This window comes from Mesocricetus auratus, unplaced genomic scaffold (genome assembly GCF_017639785.1).
Source record: "Mesocricetus auratus isolate SY011 unplaced genomic scaffold, BCM_Maur_2.0 Super-Scaffold_100013, whole genome shotgun sequence".
Classification (NCBI taxonomy): domain Eukaryota; kingdom Metazoa; phylum Chordata; class Mammalia; order Rodentia; family Cricetidae; genus Mesocricetus; species Mesocricetus auratus.
Window position 1 is genome coordinate 6148984 of NW_024429196.1, and position 16702 is coordinate 6165685.

Genomic DNA, 16702 nt, shown 5'->3' on the forward strand with positions numbered 1-16702 from the left:
CCACAAGGGAGTCAGCTGAGTGGTGAAAGGAGACCACAGAGAGCAGCAGGAAAGTCCCTGACTACATTTCAGGAGAACAACCGCTTGGAAGCCTCATTATCTCGGGACTTAAGAAAAAAATAAACCTCCTTATTATTAGCCTAATCTAGGTTTCCCATTTTACTAAGTATTTCTCAATGCTATCAAAACAACAGATTCTAATCACCAAGCCTGACAACCTGAGTGGTCTCCAGCACCCACACAGCGGAAGGAGAGAACCAACCTCTACAAGCTGTCCTCTGACTCTACACACATGCTGTGGCACAATAAATATGTAATGTTTTGTTTTCAAAAAATTATACCAATGAGCTTCTATATTTTAATATTTTATTCAAAATTTGTTTTAAATTTCTGTAAAACATTCTTCAAGCCATTATTTTAACATTATAAATTCAACTTGAAGTAGCTGAAAAAACAAACCAACAAAATAGGTAATGGGACTGAGTATAACTGAGCAGGGAAACCAAAGTCCCACCATCAATCACCAAGACAAGTCTAACTTCCAGGCATGTATACATTTTATTTTCCTTTCAGTAATAATTTTTGGAAAAATTACACTTTCAAAGAAACAGCCCTTACAAATAGATACTCTTTCCAAAAATAAAACCCAGTATCTAAATTCTGCAAGCTCACCAAACTGGTTGACAGTATGTGGTGAGCTCTGACTAACTGGGTAGGCAAACTCCAAACCTCTGGCTGCTAGTTACTACCAACGCTCCCTCCTCTGTGTTGGCAATTGTCTTATTGCTGAATTACATGTAATTCATTTTCTTTGGCAACATTATTGGCTAACACCAAGGGACAAAATTAAAGGTTTGGGTTGTCAACATTTTAACCATTGTAGCTGTTCTATGATTTCTAAGAGGTGCTAACTAGAAAAGCCCACCACACCTAACACCATGACAAAGGGCCTACCTGCTCACAACTATGGACAAGTTTATAATTACTCAGCATCACCAGTGAAAAACCATGTCAGCTCCAACTCCTCACATCTGTGATAAAGGGAAAAACTAAGTGGAGAAGTTAACATCTGAATATCTATCAATTTTTCTGGAAAGCTATTTTATATAAATTCAAACTGGCCTTAACTTGGCCAAAATTTTTACATGAATTCTCATTTTAATACCACCAAAACTTGTACTTAAAAAACACTGATAGCTTACATTTTTAAATTCTTTTTACATGTACTAAGCCTATTTTAAAGGCTTGCCATGATACTGCCAAGAACTTAAAACAGGAAGCTCACTTCTGAAGTTTCACTGCATTTTTTTTTCTCCATATACAGAATCACCCACTTAAGAGGCTTCCTTCCACTGAAAATATATCACTCCAAGTTCAAAGTGAATTAAAGTGGGTGTGGCAGAAAGTGCAACCGGAAGCATGTTCACATAACAATAAAGCAAACACTGGGAAAAAGCACATATGGAAACACAGTATGCAAATGCTCATGAACTAACGTTCCTGTGGACAAACTTATATACAGCTGTATACGACTTCAAACTAGTACAACTAGAAACATCTACAAAAGCCACAATAAAGTCAAAAGCACACTCAGAACAGTCTCACCAATTGGTCTCCCAGGAGTTCCTTAGAAAGTAGAGTGCAGTTGCTTAAGAAATGCTCTCTTCCTGATCAATCATCTCTGTTTTAACTGAAAACACATCTGCCAGCATGTGTTTGGGGATCTCTGAACCCCGGACTTTAAGGGTGTAACAAGCGTTTTCCACTTTGGCCAGACTTTGTTTCAAAGTGTACAGCTTCTTAGAAACCTCATAGGGCCCAGTGTTGCCAATGAATGAAAACCCATCATAAACCTGTCGTAAAAACTGGCTCACTTCAAAGGGGGTATCGATATCTCCATTCCCCACGCTGTTAATACACATCCGCATCAATTCTCCAGTTAAGTCGGCCACTCCCAGCAGGTAATCAACAGGTGTGATTTTCAGGCTCCAAGTAACAAGCTGCTTATCTTGTTCATCAGAAGAGGGCTGGTAAAAGACAAAAAAGAAAGCCACACACACAAAGAAAACACTGTGAGAAAGTGAATGCATCAGACATCACAACCATAAAGTATGAAATCAATAGCAAATCAGGCACACTGATCTTCTCTGTGTGTTAACTATATTACAGGGGCACAAGGAATCCAGCCATGCTCTGGGTAAGGAGCTAAGCAAGTGGTTTCGACGTATCAGAATAATCAAATACCACCAATGCAAAACCAACTGTGTTCAACTTCACTTGACAAGCACAGTAGACACATGCTAACAAGGCCGACTTGACGTCACTGCGTGACAATCACTATCAAAAAGCAATTAAGGTCCCCTCCTTCAGTCCTGCTTCCCTGACGTCTTCCCTACACTGCACTGCCCATCACGATCTGCGACTGTACCCAGCTCCTGCCAGTGCCTCCATCTCCTACTGCTCATGTCCAGCAAATCAGAATCTTGAAGCAGTGCTGAGACCTCCATGGCACCCTACACTAAGCTGAGTACAAGTGAGTTTAGAAACAGTAATCACATCTACAGACTGCAGAGTCTGAACTACTGCAAGTTACTCACCAATCCTTTTAGTTATTCTTCAGTAGTTTTCTTTATTAGTTTATGTGTATGGGTGTTTTGCCTTCATGCATGTCTGTGTACCAGGTTCATGCCTGGAGCCTTCAGAGGCCAGAAGAAGGCATCAGATCCCCCTGGAACTGGAGTTACAGATGGTTGTGAGCCTCCATGTGGGTGCTAGGAATTGAACCAAGTCCTCTGAAAACCCAGCCTGCTCAATCTTTCAAGGCCCTCAAACATAGCATGGTTCTTTTCTATATGCCTTAGCTGTGCAGCCCCTAAATAAACTATTCCAAGCCTTTGGTACTCTCTTCTGTTCCCTACGTGATCCCCAAACTCTTCAGTTTCAGTAAACAATCTAGCCTAACTTTGCAAACCCAGTTATCTGCCTCACACTGTCTCTTAATTATCTGTCTTACTACCGAAATATCCTTATCGATATTATTGCCACATCTATCTTCACCTTCTATCCTCCAGTCTCAAATGACACATTCTCTCTCCTCTAATGTAAACTTAACTTCCAAATGACCTTGACTCATCTCCCATCTCTTCCAGGACTTTGCTTCATAAGATACTTGTTGTCCCTTGGCAAGTTTTTTCATCTCTCTCTAAACTTCAAGTTTCTTCCTCTGTAAACAGGATTATGTTACCTATCTCAGCAGTCTTTTTTGGATTAAACATGACAATGTTTATTAAATTCTTGGCACAATGTGCAACCCAAGAAAACACTCTATAAGTGTTAGCTGCTATCATCATCACCACCATCATATATATCTCTCTCTGTGAGTTTCTTTCTAGAATTATACCTAAATTGTAACCGATGTATGTGGAATGAAGCTAGGTGAAGCTGTAAGTGCATTCTGGGTAGTGGGTCTACAAAGGTATACAGGAAAGAACGGTGCTGTGTTTGAGGAACTAATTAAGTATTCATTTTCAGTAAAGTTGAATAGTAGTACAGATTGAGACTAGAGACACAAACAGGCAGGACACCACACTGAGGAATTTGGACTTTACTTCCAGGTTGTGGAGTCTCTGAGAATTAAGGAAGAGGCAGAGTGAACTTTCTTTTTATTACTTTGATTGCTGTGCACATATCTTAATCCTGCTCAGACCCTTCAGAGAGACTTTGTTGCCCAATGGCCCATGACAGAATATGAGAAATAAGGCCTACTGCACAGCAGGGACAATGAAAGAACTGATTAGTAACAGAAAAAAAGCACCCAAAGTCTGCTTCTAGCCAATCTGACGCTTTTGAAAGCACATCAGAAACGTATCTGGGGATTCTGCAAACTAAGATTGCTATTTATTCATTTGTTTCTTTGTTTTAGGAAAACAGTAGGTTGTGGTAGATGGAAGAGGAGTACATTTCACATGCACTTGTTACACAGAAGGGGTTGTAGTTGTAAGTTGATTTTAGAGAAACAGACACTGCTAAGAAATAAAGTAAATTTTTTCAAAATAAATTCTGCTTCCTGAAAACTTTAGTAAAGGAAAAACTTGCTTACAGTACAACTTTTCAAGATGGACACTGAGTGTTTAAAAGGATAATGGCATCACTAATGCACTTTAAAACTATTTAGCCAGAACTGCCTGGACAAAGCAAATATAGCAAAATGTTACCTCCTAGTCATTTATTCAGGTCCTGCTGTATGAGCTGACAGATGGTTATCATTCCCTCTACTTTTTTTTTTTTTTTTTTTTTTTTGGTTTTTCGAGACAGGGTTTCTCTGTGTTGTTTTGGAGGCTATCCTGGAATTCGCTCAGTAGACCAGGCTGGCTTCGAACTCACAGAGATCCACCTGCCTCTGCCTCCTGAGTGCTGGGATTAAAGGCATGAGCCACCAATGCCCAGCTCCCTCTACTTTTATACATGTTTAAAATTTGTTACAGTAGTTGTTTTAATGACTTTGCCAATATCCTCACAAGCCAAGTTAAAACGAAAATTTCTTTCCTTATAAAACTCCCAGAATGTTCAGCACCAAGAATCTAGTGCTAAAGGGAAAGTTATTTGTGAACACAGGCTCAACTTCGGTGAGAAGTATATTCGGGTCATAATCTCAAAAGTCCTGAAAGAGCACACACGGTCAGCCTGCCTGCCTTTTCCCCCACTGTCTCTCTCCAGTTGAAGTAGAAAGAAGGCTGTGCTCATGAAGCAGGACTAACAGCTGGCCCCACCTCTTGCTGCCATTCTATCCTGACTAGGTGAATGAATCAAAGCCATGAAAGCCTCTTGCTTCTGAGTCAGAGCTCCCCCTTAACAAAGATAAGTATAAGCTCAAAAGCTGAAAAAACACAAGGATTCATAGAGTAAGGTTTTTTCTGTCATGCCAAGTCAGGCTTATTTTGCAATCTAACATTTTATTTTATATTTGAAAAATCTTGACTTCTAACAATTTGTCTACCTATCCTGAGTCTTAAGTGGTATTTTTAAAAATTAATAAGAGGGAAAAAAGGAATGGAAAAATACTGTTTATCTTAATGTATCTGAAAGAAGACATCAAAAGGCCCATTTGGTTGCCTGAATGTTGTATGTTTAAATCCAAAAGGGGAAAGAAGTATTCTTTTAAAGTCAAATTGCAAAAGCTTTTCTTTCCTGAATTCAGAAGAGCTAGGTAATGTCTATACATATATGGTAGTTTAAGTAAGTGGTAAATGGCTCTTACAATGTGACAACTACTTTATAACAATGAACTACTGTTCAGTTTGAACACTGCTTAGTTAAAAAGCCTTTGTTAAGTTAAACTCTTTCAAAATCCCTTTGACGTAGGTGCACACACACCAGGGGTTCCTGTATATACCCCTCACAGAGGACTTCAAGAGCACAGCCTGGATTCTAGACAGTCTGCTGCATACATGTGCTGAGTTTCTTAGTCCCTGAAGTCATGTCACTCTTGTTCTGTTACCAGTGGGACACTTAAGACAGCGCTTCCCTGGTAAGACTCAGCAAACCAGGCTTCAGGAAGCCAGTGGTTTCCACAATCAATATGCTATTGTATAAATGTATAAATTATATAATAAAAGTGAAACATGATTTTAAATTCTCACAGTCTTGCTTTCTTTGCCACTGTCTTCTGTTGTAAATGTCAACTGCTTGTTAATCTCTTCCACACTGATTAATGAACGAGTTTTGATGAAGTGTTGAAAAGAAACAGCCTCCACATATTCCTGCAGTCCTGAAAAACCAACAAATAAGGTTATTAGGAACAGCAGTAAATTACAAGTGTGCCACCATAAAAAACATCACCTAGCCTGATAAAAGTGTGCTGGATACCTACGCAGACTGTATCAGCTGGGGCAAGGCATATAAGCACTCCTGGGCCTCTATACCAAGGCTCAAGGATGTCACCAAACCTTGTCTATAGCAGGTAGGACGTGATTTAGGGCACATGTTCTGATCACTAATGTGTGCCTTGCACATAACAGGCATAAAATAATTAAATGAGTACATTTAAGGCTTGTTCTATCTCACAAAGAGAGTTCAAGGACACCTGGCCCCAGACACTGAGAAGCACTCTGGGTCATATGTAGGTAAAAGGATGTTTAAACAAGTTATGTTTCAACTTGATGAAAAGGACATCCGTTATTTTCAGTGTATAATCCCCAAGGTGAAAATTTTCAGCCCATTGGCATTCTCCAAACAATGCCTTCCCCTGTGCTTCTACCTTGGAAGAAATCCAAAAGGAATTATTTACAGAATCTGCTTCCAGTAAGAGAGAACATTGGAGGTTGCTTTTATGTAATTTGTTCTTTTTTTACTTCATTCCCTATTAGAACATACACAGGGAAACCCAATTAAAAGCTTCTGATTACTTTTATTTATTCTCATTGTACTTAAACCATACACATGCAATTCAACACCAAACCTAGCCTGGGGGTGAACATGTGAGAGAGCTCAACCTGCTTTGCAAGATTCTAATGCTTTTCTTAGAAAATTGTTTACCAACTGGGCATTGGTGGTGCATGCCTTTAATCCCAGCACTCGGGAGGCAGAGGCAGGCAGATCTCTGTGAGTTCGAAGACAGCCTGGTCTACAGAGCGAGTTCCAGGACAGCCTCCAAAACAATACAGAGAAACCCTGTCTCAAAAAAAAAAAAAAGAAAAGAAAATTGTTTACCACAGGTATAAGCCCCAGAGGAATAGGGTTATGTTCATACTAAGACTTATAGGTAGATGTGAATAGCAGCAACCCTTACAAGAGCCAAAAGGAGAAAAACTCCAGATGTGCATCAACTGACAGACAAAACGTGGTCTATCTGTTCATGATTATACTAAAGCAGGAAAGTACTGTTGTAGGCTAACCCACAGATGAACCCTGAAACCATTGTGCTACATAACCATTATCCAGTCCTATTTGTGTGAGATATGCAGAAGAGACAGTAAATTAGCGGTTGCTACAAGGATTGGGTCAAAACAAGCTATATTGCTAGTAGCTGCTCTTTGTTCTTTAAGGCAGAGATTGAGTACATGTTCAAAACTGAGTAAGAAGTATCATCCTTATCAACACAGTGTTACAGAGTCCACACTAAATTGTCAACTTTCTGAAACAGTATTTCAGAAAAGCAAAGGAATGTTTAGAAATGAAAGAGAAACTGAACTAAAATACTATTCTTTTTTTTTTTTTTTTTTTTTTTGGTTTTTCTTCGAAACAGGGTTTCTCTGTAGTTTTTGAAGACTGTCTTGGAACTGTCTTTGAAGACTGTCTTGGAACTGTCTTTGAAGACCAGGCTGGCCTCTGCCTCCCGAGTGCTGGGATTAAAGGTGTGTGCCACCCCCCCCCAGCTTTTTTGGAGGGGAGATTCTTCTATCTAAGGTTTGTAGTCATTACCACCAAGTTTGTAGTATAGAACACAAACTTACTACATTGTTATTAAATGGTCCCTACAGTATTTACTGAATCATCTCCCACTTAAACGCAATTTTAAATTGTAGCTATTTCACACCCAGGTTGAGGCTGACTTCAAGGAGTATTAACTTCCTGTACTGGGTTTTATCTGATACTAAAGTCAGTAGGTTAAACTGAGTCTGGAAAGAAAGAGACCAAAGATGTCAAAACGACCAATGATGACCTTCATTAAAACTCCTGTGAAGCCTCAGTTTACTTCCTCTTAAGTGGTAGAAATAATTTAGGGGACCATAAAAGCAAAAGCTGTGTCTATCATGAAGAATGACTCTATGTATCTCTAGCATGCCCAGCAGCAAGGCTCAGACAGAAGAATGGACATCTTGAGCCCAGTTCATGGCCAGACAGGCAGTGAAGACATTATATGTTTTTTTGTTTGTTTGTGTGTTTTGTTTTGTTTGTTTTTCCAAGACAAGGTTTTTCTGTGTAGCCTTGGCTGGCCTGGAACTCACTCTGTACACCAGGCTGGCCTGGAACTCACAGAGATGCACCTGCCTTTACCTCTGGAATGCTGGGAGTAAAGGCACATGACACCATTGCCCATCAACATTGTCTGTTTTAAAACCAAAAATCTCTAACTGACCACAAACACTCATCTAACCCATCATTCACACTCTTGGATAAAATAATTAAAACATCAGAGAGCTAAAATATTTTATTTTACACATGTAAACATCTCAAACCACAGTAAGACTAAACTAAAGCAATTAAAAAAAGAGCACGTTCCTTTAAGACGCAGGGCATTCCCTGACCAGTTAATTTCTCAACAACAAGAAGTCATAAAAGTTTTTAAGTTGTTTATTTCAAGCAACTAGTTGCACATTTCATTGTTCGATCCTTCCTTTGGACAGTTCAGTCTACTCACACCCAAGGTGTATTGTTGAACCATGAGGCTACTGTCTTCTGACATCGCCCCCGCAGGGAAACATTCTGTCTGCCATCAGCACTACGCTTAATAATCACAGAAATCTGTTAGTTCAATGCCAGAGCTATTTTAGCTTCAAGTCAAAAGAATGGCCTTTTGGAGTAACACCAAAACAAGTACTCACCAATTAAAGCAGCAGGCTATTCATAAGCATCATATTGTTAACACTATAAATGCATTTATTTTCCTAAGCAACTTTTTAAATCACAGATAAGAGTTTGACTGCTTCATCCTGAACTTAAGAATAAACATCACTGCTTCTTCAGTTCAAAACTTCATTTTAAAGTCAGGAAGGTAATGCATGCTAATTATGCCAACATTTGGGAGGTAGAGGCAGAAGAATTAAGAATTCAAAGCCAACTCAGCTATCTAGGGACTCTGAGGCCAGACTAAGCTACGAGACTGTCAAAACTTCATTTTAAAGACTTCATGCGGAACCAGCGGGATGGCTCAGTAGGTAAGAGCACACGCCACCATGAGCCTGATGACCTGAGTTCAATCACTGAGACACACATGGTGGAAGGAAGAGAGCCAATTTCCACAAGTTGTTTTCTTACCTCCACACACAGGCCACGACGTGCGTGCACACACACACACACACACACACACACACACACACACGCATGCACGCACACATGCACGCAAGTGCGTTTCTTTAAGTTAGGAATACCACCTCATGGAGTGTTAATGAAAACTGACATAATTCACACACAGCACTCTTTATTAACTTTTAGACTTACCTGTAGTGACAGCTCGATGGAACTGGTGCATATCTTCTCCAGAGAGCTCTTGGGCTACCTGTAATATTTTCTGTCTGACACCATCCAGTTTAATTTCTGATTCAGTCAGTATCTCCTCCATATCAGGAGCACTATAAAGACATTAGTAACCTTGAAAACATCAGCCTTGTAATCAAAACTATAAGAAAAACCTTATTCATAAAAATCAGCCTCTGTAGCTGGCTGCTTCCACCTAAAACAACTCAAAAAACAAAAACAAAAACATAGACCATGCAAAACAATGGTTTCAGACACTGTACTCAGACAGCATGAACACTGGACAGGACAACAATCAGGGAAGTGAAGACACACCCAATGTCCATCTCAAGGCTTGAAAGAGTTTCCAAGTGATGATGTAGGAAGGAAAAATCTAGGTAAAGCCAAGGTCAGCTTGAGTTGAAAAGCTGAAAATTAAAGGAGGTCAAGAGAGCTAAATGTGCAGGGCAGAGAGCAAGGAGAAAGCTGCAAAGCGGATAGGACTTTAGAGCTGTGCACTATACAAGGAACTTCCTCAAGTCTCTAAGTCCAGGTCACTGCAGGCAAGTACTAAAACTGTGGCCTGGTACACAAGGCCGCAACAGGCAGGCAGAACAATTCCCATAGCCTAAACGCAGCCAAAAAAAGCTAACATCAGCAGCACAACACTACGGACATATTAAAGGAAGTTCTGCAGGCAAAAGGAAAATTATTCCAAATGGAAATCTGAATCCCTGTGCCAAGGAATAAATGACATTAGAAATGGTAATTGCAGGGATAAATATACAATCTGTTCCTTGTTTCCTAAAGCACACTGCTTAAAGTAAAAACAATGTGTCCTGGGGATATAATATAGAAGTAACAGGAACTACCACAATGGCACAGAAAGCTAGACTAGTCAGGAAAGAAAGACTAACACATATAAGCTGCTCACCCTGAGCAGCCCTTACTTTCCAGTGCACTGCAGTAGCTGATGAAGTTCCTCAATTCACCAAGATTAACTGGCATAAAGCATCTGTGAGTCTGGTATCCAAATTTCAACTAGCCCAGTACTATCTGAGAAAGATGATCCAGACTGTTGAGACACTGTCCACCATCAAGCAACTATGCATGCATACACATAGAAAGAGGAGAGAGGAGAGAGAGACACAGAGAGAGAGAGAGAGAGAGAGAGAGAGAGAGAGAGAGAGAGAGAGAGAGAGAGAGAGAGAGAGAGAAGCAAAACTCCAGAGCCAGGGAGATGATTCAGGAGGTAAAGTAGTTGCTATTGAAGCATGAGTTCAGATCCTCCACACCCTAATAAGGCCCAACCTATGGATAGAGGAGACAAACAGATGGCTGGAGCTCACTGGCTAGTCCCGGCAAAGCAGCAAGCTTTAGGTTCATTGAAAGACCCTATCTCAAAAAACTTTTTTTAGAGAACATAAGAAGATACCAGAAGTCAATACCTGCCCTCCACATGCACTCCCAAACACATACGTACACACACATACAAAACACATATACTCTCAATTCAAAATAAGGCAGAAGCCAGTATGGTGGCACACACAGTTCTATCAAAAAGGAGGCAAAGCCAAAAGAACCCTGAGTTCATCCTGGACTACAGAGACTCTGACCCAAAAGACAAAAAAGCTGGAAAGAAGTCTCAGATGTTAAAGGCTATCTTCACAACCAAAAGGACAAAAGACCAAAATAATAATAATAATAATAAAAACAAAAAGCAAGAGAGCCAATACCTATCCATATCATCAAATATAACAATCTATTTAATAAGCATCTCCACTAATTGACATAAATTGCTAAAATTGATTTTTAAAATGCAAAAAAAAAAAAACCAAGAAATCCATTTATTTTTTTCATTTTTGGTTTTTCAAGACAGGGTTTCTTTGTAGCTTTGGAGGCTGTCCTAGAACTAGCTCTTGTAGACCAGGCTGGCCTCGAACTCAACAGAGATCCACCTGCCCCTGCCTCCCGAGTGCTGGGATTAAAGGCCTGGCAAGAAATCCAATTTAAAAGTAGATATAATTTTGTTTTGATTTTTACAGAAAACTGGTGTGGTGATATATGTCTCTAATGACAGCACTTAGGAGGTGGATAAAGATCATGAGACCCTGTCTCCAATTAAATAAGTAAATATCAATGGAAATAATAGCCAGAAATGAAATGGTAGTTAAATAAGTTAAGATAGCAGCAGTGAGCTGGGCAGTGGTGGCACACACCTTTAATCTAACACTCAGGAGGCAGAAGCAAGCAGATTTCTGAGTTCAAGGCCAGCCTGGTCTACAGAGTAATTCCAGGACCACCAGGGCTACACAGTGAAACCCTGTCTTGAAAAACCAAAATAATAATATAATAGGAAGATATCAGTAGTGAGGTACTTGCCCAGTATGTGCAAGGTCCTGGGCTCAATCCCCATGCCACCAAAAATCAAAACATTTTAAGTTAGTGGAATGGAATGCTTAAAAATATTTTGAATAGTAAAAACCCAATGAATTGCATCTGTTCTTCCCTAAACAGATATATCCACCCCTGTAGAGGTCCCCAGAATTCACCCTGGAGAGCTAGAGCTGGCCACACCAGCTAAAGCAGACAGACACTTCTGCCACACCGGGACAGAGAAGCCATGAAGCTCATCCAGCAAAAAGGAAGCAGAGGACAAAGAGCAGAAGATGAAAGCTACTCTGCTGTGCTCCTAAGACATTCCTGAATCTTCAGATCGCTCTAATGCACTGCCTGCTCTGCTCAGGCCTCCCTTTCCCTTCCAGTCCAGACACCGGAGAACCTCCCTAGGAAAACAAGAGAGTCAGCCTGGAGAAAGAAAACACAATGCAAACAATGCCACAGGGCTCAGAGAAACTATCAAAGAACTAAGCAGCCAACAGTACTGTATGCTGTCAAAATACAAAACCAGATGCACTAGATTTTACAATAAGAAGGTAACGAAAACCAGAAACAGACAAGACTGCAATGAGTTGAAAACTGAGTAAGAAATTAACCATATTTTCCCATCTAATATTAAATTTTTACATCAACTGAGACTTCAACATAACAGGCTCCAGAAGATAATCCAAAATTTAGTATACTTTCCTCAGACTACCCTTACATGCACAGTAGGTGTTAGTATATGTAAATGAATGATCCAAAGGGAGTATGAAATCCTTAGGTGGGCTAAAAGTAAGAATTTTCCCTCCTGTTTTTAAAATGTTGTTTTTGGGGGCTGGAGATATAGCTCAGCAATTAAGAATGCACACTACTTTCACAGAGGACTAGAGTTCACTTCCTAGTACCCATGTAGAGTGACTCACAACTCCAGGGATCTGATACCCTGTGGAAAAAGCCACAGACATAGCAAACTCATTTAAAAGCAAAACTAAAATATTTTTAAAATTATTTTGTTTATGGATGTTTTACCAACATGTATGGCTATGTACCATTTGTGTGCCCAGTGACCATGGAGACCAGAAGGGGGCATCAGATGCCCTACCTAGAACTAGAGCTGCAGGTGGTTGTGAGCCACGGTATAGGTGCTGGGAACTGAGCAGTCAGTGCTCTTAACCACTGAGATATAGCTCCAGCCCCAAATATTAATTTTTAAAATATAGATGCTTGTATTACATGATACTGTTTAAAACCCAAAATACATTCTAGCATCTGTTATTATCCGTTAAGATAAAATATATAAATGTGGTTTATCAGAAAACAAATTTTAATTTTTTAATTATATTTATTTATATGTGTATCTGTGTGTGTGTATACACTCATGTTCCATGGTGTGTTTTGTGTGTGTGTGTGTGTGTGTGTGTGTGTGTGTGTGTGTGGGTCAGAAGCCAACTAAGGTAATCCTACTTGGTGACAAACACCTTCATTCACTAAGCCATCTTACCAGCCCTTCAAATAACAAATTCCAAAGATGTTTACCCACCTTGTAATCCTATGAAGAAGAAAAATTGTCCTTTTACTTTCAACAGTTATATCCCGACTTAGTTTCACAAGTCTCTCATATCTGTCATGCCTCGCATCCAACTCCTGTTGAAATGCTAGAACACATTATAACAACCATAAGCATGCATATTCTTTACTCAAAGCTAGACAAAATACAGAAAGAACACATGCCACAACATGGATGTAGCCAAAGCTGTAGTCATCTGCCTTCATGGGAGACTCAACAAGCAAAACCCAGTAGTCATGACAGTAATTCTCAAAATAAAGAAGCTGAGCCCTGCCCTCTATCCCACGATGCACAGAAACACAGAATTCAGAATCTCTGGAGTCTTTTAGAGAAATCTGTAAACTAGTTTAAAGTGACACTAGTATAGAAAATGGATACAACAAACCACCTTATCATCTTCAAAGTAACACTACCAGTGTTGAGCCTCCTAACATTAACAACAGCACTATGGGGCTAGGGATATAGTTCAGCTGGCAGGGCTCTTGCCCGGCATGCACTAGCTCTGGGTTAAACAATCCCCAGAAGATGTACTCAGAGGATCACTGATCTCTCTGTGTTCTTCCCAATGTGACAACATTGAGTAATAAATAATCCTTTTCTGCTTTTCCCTATATAAAAAAGGGCATGGCGGCATAGGCCTGCACAATACTCAACATTCAGGAGGTGGGAGCTGAAGGATCAGGAGTTCAGGGCCATTCTCAAGAGACCAGTCTGGGCTAATTAGACCCTATCTCAATAATGATGATGACGATATCTGGATTTTTGTCTGATATTATAAGGGCCATCAACCTGGTGTTATAAATGCAAAGTTAGATGAAACATTGTTCCTAGCATCAAAGAGACATAGGTATAGGTAACAAGTAATTAAGTAAAATATAAAAATGTAATTATGATATAATAAATACACAGGGTTTAGAAAAAAATATCTCATGAGGGGGATGGATGGAAATTGAATGAATGCAGTGTTCATCACCATGGTACTACGTGAGCTGGGTCCGGAAGCGAACATGCTCCATTGGAATGGTAATGAAAGCACTAAGTTAGAAACAAATCCAAGCTCAGAGAACTATGAGTCCATAAAAGAAACAGGGAAACAGCAAATTCACTGGAAATACACAGCTTGTTTTCATTCAGTATCCAGTCATATCAATATATCCTCTGCTCAACTATACCTGGTTTCCTACACTTAGGAAGATCACTGTAAGTATTGTGTGCTTTTAAAATTGTCCACAAATTAGCTGACACCCTTCTCTTTACAAAGTGCAACCTATTTCCTTCCTCCTAAATAAGAAGCAGTTTTTAATTCGCCTTGCTTTTAATAAACGCAATATGTCAAATACTATCTGTATCCCCAAGTCCTTGACTTTTATGTCCCATGTAGATGTTAACACTAGTAAACACGTAAACAGTTTACATAAATGTTACTTTATATGGAATTATGCCACATTCTTAACAACTGTCCTGTATGTAGCATAATCTTCTCATGTACCATTTACTAGCATATATATTTATATTTAGTGTGTTAGGTCGGTTAATTAGACTGGCACACAAGATTTATTTTGAGATAGCATTTTGCACAGAATAGGAACGATTAGTAAATCTTGTATCACATGTACACAGGTATTTACAATCCCCTTTCTTAGTTTATTAACTTAGTCAAGTTGATCCTAATATCTGAACCTACAGATTTTCAGGGCAGACCTAGCAACGACACAAACCATTACAAAAAACTAAGCTTTACATCTGCATGGCATATACATACACATACATAAACTTTGAGACAAGGTCTCACTTCGTAGCCTTGACTAGTCTGGATGTCCTAAATTGTTGAGTGCTGCTTCTTGGCGCACATTACGGCCACACGATCGTTATGGCTCTAATTCTCCTTATGGAAACTTACATTTGAAGGCCAACATCACCGGCGAAGACGAACTGACATCTTTCCCTTCCCTCCTCTGGTTATGTGGGAAGTTGTCATGCTTCCTCTTCCTGAACCCTCCTGGTCCTTATGTAGAAAAGAAGATGAGCTAGATGGATAGCGCCCTTCCATCCTCCCGCTTGCACAGCCCAGGTTACCCCCTTCCTCCCCCCGGCACCCGTAGAGCCTGCCTCCCGGGCCAACTCCCCAACCACATGGGAGTCCCTAAACACGACCCGGACATGCACTGGCCCGGGGGTGGGATAAAAGCGCGACTCCGAGACTCAAGGAATAGGGCTGCCCCCGAGGTCGGTCTGCAGAGCTACACCCGGGGGCAGGCCTGCAGCGCGGTGACAGCAGAGCACGACGCACAAGGCCCAGCCCCTCCCCTCCCCTCCCCTCCACGCCCCGCACCTTCTTTGCCGCTCATGACCGCGGGGCCTTCGCTCGCAAACGTAGGGGCCGCAGCCACCTGGTCAGCTCAGCTAACGAACAGGTCGTCGCCGGACTCCAAGGAGCGTTTAAAAAAGCCCGTGGATTAGCAGCGCTGAGAGTCCTCGTCGCTGTAGTCCGCCGCCGGAAGCAGAGCTCCGCCACGGAGCTACCTTAGCTGCGGAGTCCCCTCGGTCACGCACACTTCCGGCCCGTGCCTCCGGAGCGGCGGCGGGGACGCTCCTACAATAGCATACATTTCCGGCCCCACTATCCGCGCTCTCCCTCGGCCGTACAAACTTCCGGTCTGTGTCCATGCTTCTCACACACACACACACACACACACACACACACGCACGCACGCACGCACGCACGCACGCACGCGCACACGCGTGTACTCAGCACGCACCATCAGCCGGTGTGTCAGGCCTTGATCGCAGTCAGTTGAGTGACCACTGGCGCTGTGTAGGCTGGGCGCGGGCCGAGGCTGCAGTTTGGCAACCAGGAGCGCCTGGGGGTGGGGGTGGGGAGTCTCAGATGAGGCTAAGGTGGGCCTCACCTCAGACCCCTGACTAACTTCCTGCATACACGCACGTACTCAGCGTGTGACGAGTACGTGGATACCTGGAGGTGTTGGCCTTTGCCTAAGTTTACCCCTCCGTCAAATGAGGGTGGTGATCATAATGAGGCTCGAAGTGAAATATCTTTGAAATAGGTAGAAAGTTTGCTCCCGTTGTTAAGTTCTGAGGCTGTTTTTTGAGCAGATGCTATGGCATCTGGCTAGACTTTGTGCCCATCTGCCCCCGATTCCTTAACACTGACTGATACCTTGAGACCTCCAGCAGCCCTGATACCTGTAGTCCCAGTCTTTCCTCCTTGTTAACTTAGGAACCAAGGGACAGTTAAGATCTGACATAGAATCAGGCAGTGACTTCCAAGGCCATAACAGGAGCATTACAGGAGGGTTTTCTGCCTTCAGAGGCATCCAAAGTGTCTTCCAAGTCAAAAGCAGGCTGTAAGTTGTCACCTTCGAGTCTGCAAAAGCTAGATGGATTGGACAAGTTCCTTGTGAATGGAGGACGTCAGTTGATCAATGTTGGAACAATGATGTGGGGCTGGAGAGGTAGCTCAGGAGGTGGAATGCTTGCCATGAAAGTATTTCATTCCTGAGTGGTACCCACTAATAACAGCAAGAAGATGGGGACACACAGGTCCTTGGGCTTGCTGAC

At 41.3% G+C, this 16702-nt stretch overlaps 1 protein-coding gene across 1 annotated transcript; it reads right to left on the reverse strand.

Annotated features, from left to right (window-relative positions):
• Window positions 1-352: 352 nt before the first annotated feature.
• On the reverse strand, window positions 353-15748 carry Tsnax (translin associated factor X). Its single transcript, XM_040755307.1, has 6 exons — window positions 15456-15748; window positions 15024-15128; window positions 13097-13211; window positions 9160-9290; window positions 5640-5767; window positions 353-2027 (listed from the first exon to the last, which is right to left on the reverse strand). The coding sequence occupies exons 1-6, from the start codon at window positions 15469-15471 to the stop codon at window positions 1650-1652; spliced, it is 873 nt and encodes a 290-aa protein (XP_040611241.1). The 5' UTR covers window positions 15472-15748; the 3' UTR covers window positions 353-1649.
• Window positions 15749-16702: the final 954 nt, after the last annotated feature.

Coding starts and splice junctions, on each gene's coding strand:
- Tsnax (XM_040755307.1), bottom strand. Junction 9,291..13,096: donor CTTCTTCATAGGATTACAAG/GTGGGTAAACAT, acceptor ATGTCTTTATAG/TGCTCCTGATATGGAGGAGA. Junction 2,028..5,639: donor GTGGCAAAGAAAGCAAGACT/GTGAGAATTTAA, acceptor GTCTTTTACCAG/CCCTCTTCTGATGAACAAGA.